The sequence below is a fragment of the Protopterus annectens genome, chromosome 5.part0 (genome assembly GCF_019279795.1).
Source record: "Protopterus annectens isolate FY-2018-M chromosome 5.part0, PAN1.0, whole genome shotgun sequence".
NCBI lineage: Eukaryota > Metazoa > Chordata > Ceratodontiformes > Protopteridae > Protopterus > Protopterus annectens.
In genome coordinates this window covers 1,724,144,880-1,724,154,587 of record NC_056735.1, presented here as the reverse complement: position 1 = coordinate 1,724,154,587, position 9,708 = coordinate 1,724,144,880, and the positions used below count along the sequence as shown (strand labels likewise).

General features: G+C 41.1%; 1 protein-coding gene across 5 annotated transcripts in view; it reads right to left on the bottom strand.

The window, feature by feature from the left end:
• STXBP5L (syntaxin binding protein 5L) overlaps positions 1 to 9,708 on the bottom strand; it is a 4,174,867-nt gene that overhangs the window by 1,380,791 nt on the left and 2,784,368 nt on the right. For all 5 annotated transcript variants that reach the window (XM_044071514.1, XM_044071515.1, XM_044071517.1 and 2 more), the window contains exon 10: positions 3,600 to 3,754. In XM_044071514.1, coding sequence (XP_043927449.1) covers positions 3,600 to 3,754 — 155 coding nt within the window. The remainder of the gene's footprint in view (positions 1 to 3,599; positions 3,755 to 9,708) is intronic.

The window sequence follows — 9,708 nt, the reverse complement described above, 5'->3', positions numbered from 1 at the left end:
TACATACACACACACACACACACACACACACACACACACACACACACACACACACACACACACACACAAACACCTGGGAAAGGCTGGCACATATTTACCAGCTGTGCACCCCTCTGCTCAGACCATAAGGTAATTACACTGCCATCAGTCAGCTACACTAAGCATCTTACAAGGGTACCTAGTTATACTGAGTAACATTAATACTAATATACATACCTCTCAAGTGTACCTCATTATGAGGAATGATTCTCATTTGGGGTCTTAAAATATTCATGTTCCTCAAAGTTCCACATTGAAAGGGTCTGTCACACATTCATTGTCTGCAATGTTTTGAACTGATACCCCTTGGTAGATAGAACTGAATCATACTATTTCATTAAGAGAACGATTATATAATTAAAATACCACATTTTAACCAACCTATGAGCTTCCTAGTTGAAGTTGTTAGTAAACCTTTAGTAAGTGTTCCACAGTTTGCCCATATGTTCCACATTATGAGAGGTACTGTTCCTCATTTTGGAGATGGAAGGTTGAGAGCTATGCTAATACAAATGGTAGAGTATGACCAGTGCAGCAAGGCTTTCAGAAGTGGCCACAGTGTCACTAAAATAAGCATAAGTATTCTTAAGATGTTAAAAACATTTTCTAAAATACTAGCCATGATGAAAGGTATATAAATATTTAATAATAAATAATAAAACAGAAAACATAATACTGAATGTCTAATTACAATAAACACCAGGGTTTCAATCACTGGAGATATAAAATATAGCACAGTTAGACAAATTCACACAGATGCAGAAAAACAATACTTAACTAATCCCACTATATTTTTCTGACTCACTAAAGAATTACTGTTCCCTATTTATGTTACTTACTAAAGGAAAGCAAGCTGAGGAGTGTTGAGTTGCTTACTACAGCAAGGCAAGATAAGGTGTGTGGTTATGTGAGATATCTGTGAGAGATCTTTCCTGTCAGGTTCTGAAAAACAAATTGCTGCTGCAAGAGTTCCATCATATTTCTCACTAATATTTAAAATTGATTTTTCAGTGCTGGTTATAGAATGCCATCGCATCTGGTCATCTGACTCTAGTACAATACACACCCAGAGCTTTGCTAAGATCTGTTGCAGCATCTGAAAGCAATAAAACAATTTTAAAAATTTCCACCCTTCCAGGGTAGCAATTAGTTTACCACTAAGGACAACACAGTAAGATTCCTAGTCATGTTTTTTCCAGACATTTTTGTCTCTGGGTGCAATCAGACCTGCAAGATAAAATCTTTATGGCTTAAACCAACCAATTTCATTTTCAACCTACAAAATTAGCTAGACTAAGATTAACCTCTTCTGTTCCAGAATTCTCTGTTAAAACATATACATTTAATCAGTTATAATACTACTGTCTGACATGCAGGTGTAGCTGTTTTCTACCCAGCAGGACCTACTGTTGATGCATTTTTAACATAAGCACCTTTAACACAAGCATCTGTATAAATCAGTCTGATAAATGACATAAAATTCTTTACAAAATTCCAGTTAACTATGCTGGCATATGTTACACATGCACTGCCCTATTCTCCCTGGCACAGATGACACTACCTCATATCATCACACCTTCCCCCATGAGTGCATACTCCTACACACCCACCTTGAAGGCTACTGTCCATAACTGTCTTAATGATTCTAATGCCCACTTAAGCCATGTATTTATCTCTCATCTTCATCCCCAGGGACTTGTATAGTACATGTCTTTTAGCCTACCTTCCTTCCCCAAGGTTGGCATCATCCATTATCCCTTCTAGCTCCATCAGTTGCCAGAGCCACTAAGCGATCCTGGATCACCTAGAACATAATCAGGGATTTATCCCTCTTTGTCAGAAAAGTTGACAAATTTAATGTATTTTGAAAGTCAGCACAACAACAAAAGCTATGTAAGTATACAAATCAGTAGGAGCAAAAACAATCAGTTTTGGCCTTATTAGCCTGAATGCACCATAAAGATTTAAAAAAGTAAAAAGTCAATGGCATTCAGAAGCTGTGTAGCTGAAACACTAATATGTCCTTAACAGGGCCATTAGCATTTATCCCATGGGCCTCCACTACAGGAGATTTCAGGTATTACAAAGTGAAGCCTCTAGTTTGGCTCAGTCTTTCTTGTAGTTTTTACTAAATGGTTTGTCTGTGTGATTTTTTTTTTATTATTCTTTAGTTTGGATTTTTTTTAATCTAATGCCAAAAAAGGAGATCAGATACATAAATTGTAATAAATATACTTGATCTCAGTATAAAGGTAAACATACAGCACAGACAAACATATTTAAAGAAAAGAAAATATTTTTATGTAACTAAAGAAAGTATTTTACAATATTTGGTTTAGTCGGATGTCCTAATGTGCTAAATGATGCTGAAGGAAAGATATTTTTTCAGGCCATGGAAAAACATTTCTGTGAGGGTTTCATAAGATTAAAAATAAAAATAAAAAAAAATGTATCATTTAAGTTATTTCCAGTTACCTTTTCCATATCTTTAACTTGTTGACATCTGTTTCATGCTGCCGACCACAATATTCAGGGCTGCCAACTGCTTCCATCACTCAGAGTTTATTGGTATGCTTTTTCTGTCAGTTTAAAGTATCATTCTAAAGGATCCTTTAACACATAATGTTTAGCTTTTATTCAGCTTTCATGGTATTCTGTGCCTTACACATGATTATTTGCACTAAAGTAGAATGATTTCTTTCCCCTACTCTCCACACGAGAAGATGTAATTATGTGAAGGCCAAATTTAAATGGAAATAGCACACTTTCATTCTAAGAGGTTCAGTGACAGCAGTTTTATGAATTATTGATTTCTTAAAACAGTCAGGCTGTTACACCCAATCTAATGAGTATTTCATGATAGACCTCAGCTATGAAAACCTGCCAAGACAAACAAGGTACTAATAGGGGCAACTGAACTGTTTACTCTATAGAATACTTTGCTTTTTTTCCTACCTCAAATCTTTAAAATACAGTTATTTTGCAGTAAATTCAGTGTTAATCTTATGTGCTTTTAACACCTCAGAGGTTTATTTAAATTCAGGAAACAGTCATATGGAATATTCTGTAACCCAGCTACAGTTAGGTTAGTATGGTTTGTGCAGAACTCTCCGTTACTTGAAAACAACAATTTGTTGGCATTTGCAGAAGAAAAATGCCCAAATTCTGGGAGCAAGCACTTGAAAAGCTATGTCAAAATACCACAACTGCTCACTCCATTTTAAATAGATGAAATGGATGCTAGAACCTACTTTATCCTACAACTAATAAATGCATGCAGGTGTGTCAGATGTAATACTGTGGATACAAAGAGACTTATTGACAGCATCAAGGAGTGTACAAAATAAGATTTTCAGTGTCATTATAAAAACAACCTGTAGAAGCAGTGGGTGGGCATGCTGTATAACTTACAATATTTTGCATATTTTGAATAATTCTGATAACTAAAATTACCCACATATAGTAACTCAAGTGCAAGTACATTCAAATCCATATTTATTTTATACCATAATTTATAAAAATTAACAACTATGACGGCTATTAAATTACTATGTACTTACCATTTGGGTAAGGTGTCTCACAAAGTGTTAAAAAATCAACTATAGGATAATCCATCTCAAGTACTGTAATTGATTTACCATGCATGATGGTCAAGCTTGGCCTTCGACAAGCCTTGTCATATGATAGCCCTCCAGAGAAAATTATAAATGGTTCACTGCAAAAATAAATAAGCAAATAAATAAATAAAAATAAAAAAAGAATAAATTAGTAGAAACACATCTAATGTTGTAGTTAACTGGTAAGTCATTTTCTACAAAAGATCAGATGTTCACCACAATCCTCATATTAGATTCATACATTGTCACCATGGAAATGAGCTTTTGCAGTACAATTTATTCACTTTTACACATGTAAGAGTATAACCCTTTACCATAATATGAGTCCTGTTAAGCTACACATGGTACAATTACAATAAGAGGCACAAACTTGAAGACTTTCTTTACTGTAGCTCTAAACTAGGTGCTGCTGAGATGCCCAAGGGACTATAACACACTGAGAGGTTCTTGGGATACCATTCTGTCCACCAGAAGCATTGATGATGTTTGATGCATTAGCCTTTTTCTGGTTTATTGAGTACAGACTGCTGTATTCTTTTACCCCCCTCCCCCACCTGCAGCAACTACACCATCCCACCACCAATATGTTTCAGATGTGATGCTGCATTCACCACTGCCCAGTGCAGCACACTGAACTAACATTGGCTTCTGGGTAATCATGTCTTTAAATCCCACAGCTGTGGACCGCACCACCTCTCTGCTACTTGTGGTGTACAGACTGGAGACCATTTGGGAATCTGACTGCTGAAATATGGCTTATCACTGTAATATTGATATATGTTATAAACTAGCCAAACAGCCAGCCAGAAAAATGATAAATCCATTAGCGTCCAAATAAATATCAAGCAATACAAAGAAATAAAATCACTGTAACCACAGAAGCATACTGGAGATATATATTTTATTAAAATTCGATAGAAAAACACTTTCACCATTAAGGCTTCATCAGGCATATGCAAAACAAATAAAACCACAGTATATATAGAGATAAAACAAGTCATGTAATGCCATCTGTGATGCTCCCACCAATGGACCAGTAATCAATGAGCCTCAATCCTCACTACTGGCACCAGTGAGGAATGTACACTGGGAGGATGAGAAGTACACACACAGTATTTCCAGATGCAGCTCTCTGCATCAAATACAATTTTCCTTAAGAGCACACAGAGACCACAATCAGTCTGGGGTTGGTTCCTCTGCCTTTCTCCAGACCCCCAATAAGACTCCCCACTGGCACAGCTACAGAGTTGAGTCCGGGAAAGGCTGTTACAGGTTTACTAGCTATGCCCCCTTTTTCTCAGACTATAAGGTAGTTGTCACTGCCACTAGAACCCTTTATCAGCTACTTTAAAGCCCTTAACAAAGGGTGTCCAATCTTACTGTGCAATATTAATATTAATACAAATGGTAGTTTGACCAAGAGCTTGGCTATTAGGAGTGGCCCACACAGTGTCATCAAATAAATATGCAAGTAATCTCAAAACTTAAATATTTCTACACAGATCAGCCCCAATGAAAGGTGTAAATATATTTAATAAATAAATAATAAAAGAACAATACAATACTAGATATATAATCACAGTGACATCAGAGTTCAAAACTACAGGACATATTTATAACAACATTGCAGGACAGTCTCAAATAAATAAAGAAAAACATCTAAAAAAGAAGTTATGTACTCACCATAACATTCCATCTGAGTAGTTGTACTTCATTTGTCTTCAATCTGTGGGTATTCAGATCTGGATCGGATCCAACACAGCCGCATCACTAGCATCTGATCTGAGCTGCAAGCTCCTCCCCTTACCCACAATGCCCCTCTATCTCCTTCCTTCCCTCAAATTGAGTTTGCTGTACAAGAAAAACATCAGCCCGACCCAATTAGATCTTACCACTAAAGGGTCTTCACAGAACCTAGGCCAAGCATGAGCAGAAGAGCCACAATAGTGCCCTCTCCTACATACCAGGATAGGAAAATGATGGTAAGGTCAGGGGGAACAAGGGGGGGGGCGGTTGAAGACAAATGAAGTATAACTACTCAGATGGAACTTTATGGTGAGTGCATAACTTTATCTGAAGTAGTTTACTTCATTTGTTCAACCTGTGGGACAGAGTCCCCAGTTACCAACACTGGGTAGCCCTCATGGAAGGATATTCCAGAGCACTGCAGAGCCAAAGGATGCCCTACTCCTGGATACAATGTCCAATTTGTAATGAGATATGAAGATGTGAGATGAGGACCAGGTAGCTGCAGCACAAATATCATCCAGCAATACCCTAGACCAAAAGGCCACTAGTGTTGCCATAGATCTTGTTGAATAGACTTTCACCTGACCCGGAGGGGAGATACCGCTATTAGAATATGCTCAAATGATACATTGTGAAATCTAGCGAGCAATGGTAACTTTGGAAATTGGTTTGCCTAGAAAGGGTTTGGAGTAGAAGACAAATAACTGGTCAGATTTATGAAAAGATTTTTTCTGTGTAAATTAAACTTTAGTTGCCTGTGCACATCCAGTAAATGCAACTTGTATTCACTCCTATTTGGAAGTTTGGAAAGAAGATAGCCAAATTGATAGTTTGATTAATATTTGCTTCTGAGGCCACTTTAGGGTGAAAAGAAGGATTAGTGTACAGGGAAACTGTGTCTTTATGAAAAATGTATGGGACTTTGATGGGCAATGCTTGAAGTTCCAACACCCTCCTTGCTGAAGTGATAGCCACCAAAAAAGCTGTCTTCCAAGAAAGACACTGTAAATCTACTGATGCTGTGGGCTCAAAGGGAGGGGAAACTAGAGCCTGAAGTACAAAGGTAAGGTCCCAAGGAGCTGTAGGATCTTTCACTGGGGGCCATAAAAGAAAGGTACCTTTAAGGAAGGCTTTACAAAGTCTAGAGGAAGCTAGAGAAGCCATATTTTCCCCTATATGAAAGTTAGAGATGGCAGCCAGTTGCCTTTAATAGTGGAAGAGCTAACACCTTGGTGAAAGATACCAGCTAGAAATTCTAAAACAGCCGGGACTGGGGCCATAAAGGGATCTAACTCCCATTGAAAGGCCATTAAAGAAAAATGTTTCCACTTGCTGTGATATATTTTCCTGGTGGAAGATTTCTGAGCTGCCACCAGTATGGTCTTAACTGGAGATGATAAACTGGGAGTCCTAATCATTGCTGAAACTGAAGCAGCCAGTGGTGAGTTTCAGACTGTCCAGGTCTGGCTGAGGAATCACTGAGGGATGAGAAATAAGATCAGGAACCAAATGCAGGATCCATGGTGGAACTACCAGGTGAGACCAAAGACAGGGGAACCAGACTTGGCGAGGCCAGAATGGTGCAATGAGGATTACTGAGCTCCCTGACCTGCAAGATTTCAGAAGAAACTTTGGGATGAGAGGTAATGGGGGTAAGCATAAAGAAGACTGGAAGGCCAAGCATGAACTAGTGCATCTCTGGGGGCTTCCCCCTGAGTGGGGGAAATAAGCAAAGAACTAACTGCATTTTGCATTGGAAGGAGATGCAAAGAGATCGCAGCAACGCTGACCCCACTTGAGGAAGATCTATTCCACTACTGAAAGGCTTCAGAATAGTCATGCTGAGTCTGTCCACCAGAATGTTGGACCTTCCCAGAATGTGTGTTGCCACTAGAAAGCAGCCGGTGGAAATCGCCCATTCCCACACTCTCATGGCTTTGCGACAAAGGGGGTAAGATCTGGTTCCACCCTACCTGTTTATATACCAGACTATGGACATGTTGTCTGATTGAATAGCAATCGTACCCAAAGGAAGATGGGCATGAAGGGCTTGCAACGCTAGAAGAACCGCCCTCATCTCCAGGACACTGATATGCAAATTGGTCTCAGAGGGGGACAACATGCCTTGGACTGTTCTTCCCGAGCAATGCCTCCACCCTAGCTGGGAAGTGTCCGTGGTCAGTGTGGTGGCGGGAAAGGCTGGGAGAAATGAATGTTCCTCGACAAGATGCAGGGAGAGAATCCACCAGAGAAGAGAGTCTCTGCACCCAAGATATATGAATTGGATGGGACAGAGGTAGATCCAGAAGAGACCATTGAGCCGCTAGCATTCATTGAATAACTTGCATGTAAAGCCATGTAAGGGGTAGAAGATTGATTGTGGCTACCACAGAACCCAGAACCAGCAGCACTGACTCTACTGATGGAAGGAAAGTCTGTAGATGTAAGATACATGGAGTCTTAGATTGTGGACTCTCTCCAGGGTGAGGTAAACCATCATTTAAACTGCATCCAGCCGGGCTCCGATAAAGTTCAGACTCTGAACTGGAGTCAATGATGATTTGCTGGGGTTGATGGTAATGCCCATACTGTTTACTAATACAGGGAAGTAGTCCCTGGCTCAGCAAGGTAGACGCTTGGTAGGGGCAGCAAGGAGGCAATTGTCCAGGCAGGGGAAGACCTGAATCCTCTGAAGTCTCAGGTAAGCCACTAGCACCACCATTACTTTGGTGAACACCCTGGGGGCTGTGGTGAGACCAAAGGGTAGGGCCCTGAACTGATACTGATTGGCCCCCATTCAGAAGAGAAGAAACCTGTGGGAGTGCCTGTTCATTTTGATGTGATAGTATGTGTCCTTGAGGTCGATTGAGCACATCCAATCCACTGCCTGTAGATAGGGCAGAATAGACTGAAGGGTGACCATCCAGAATTTCTCCTTGGCTACAGACAGGTTCAAGGTGGAAAGATCCAGAATTGATGTTAGGTCCCCCATTTTCCAGAAACTGGAATAGATGCCTGATCTGTATTGGTCTGGGGGGATGGGCTGGATGGCTAGCTTTCTTAGTAGCTTTTCTATTTCTCATGCTGCTACCTCGTTTGTGTGGGTGGAATGTCTGGGAGGTGTTTTGGTGGGGGAAGTGGATCCAAAAACAGGATGATAGAGCCATTGGATATGATTTGCAACACCCAATGGTCTGTTGTTACAGACTCCCACTCCGTTGGATATAATGAAAGATGGCCCCCAACTGCCTCCAGAAATGAGTAGTTAGGCAGCCCTTCAGAGCTGCTGTGTGAGTCTGTCCGAGAAAGGTTCTTGAGACCCAATGTTCTTCGGACCACCTCTGCCTCTGGGCCAGTGTCTATCATATCCCCCTCTGCCTCTGGGGGGATATGAGTCCTGAGTGTCCCGAGAGAACTGAGATTTCTGGAACCACATCTTCTTTGCCCCTTGCTGATTCCTCGAAAAGAATCTTTGAGGGGTGGAGAAGCAGATCCCGACTGCAGACAGTGTCTTTCAATCCTTCTCACTCTGGACCAGGGTCTCACGCACAGACTTCTCAAACAGGGAAAAACCATCATAGAGGGCATTGGCAAAGAACGCCCTGAAGGGTTCCAAAAACTGGCATAGCCAAAACCAGGCATGCCGCCTCATAGCAACACCGGATGTGGCAGCCCTAGCGGTTCTTTCTGTGGCATGGGAGAGGAGACAAGTGGATATATTTGCGACTGCTTTCAGACTGGCCATGCATGCAGAGAACGTTTTCTTGTCCTCCACTGACATGGACTCTAGGGGCGACTCAGTGACTTCCTTGACCAGGTCACGCTGTAATTGGATGACATGCTTCATATAATTCAGCACCCTTATGGAAAAGGTTGTTGAAACATATACTCACTTTCCCAATCGATCCATAGTCCTCGACTCCCGGTCAGGAGGATGGACCATAGAGCTCTCCTGTATGAGCTCTTTCTTGGTGGTGGCTGCCACCACCATAGCATCTACTGGGGACCCTTTAGTCCAGCTAGTCCTGTGTGGTGGAGGACTAAGTACCTTGTCTGCCCTTCTTGGGATGGGTTCTACAGTGTCCAGTTCCTTCCATGCCTTGGTAGTGATCAGGTCCACAAGTGGATCCACAGGGGCGAACATCCAGGAGGTAAATGGGCCCATGCCAAATGCCTCTAGGAACACTGACTCATCTGGGGTTGGGTTTTGGGTAGACCACCCACCTCTTTGGCGCAGGAGTTCCATGGTGCCTCCGAAGGAGACATACTCGGTGGGGTGATCTGGGGGAGCTTTCCCCTTCCT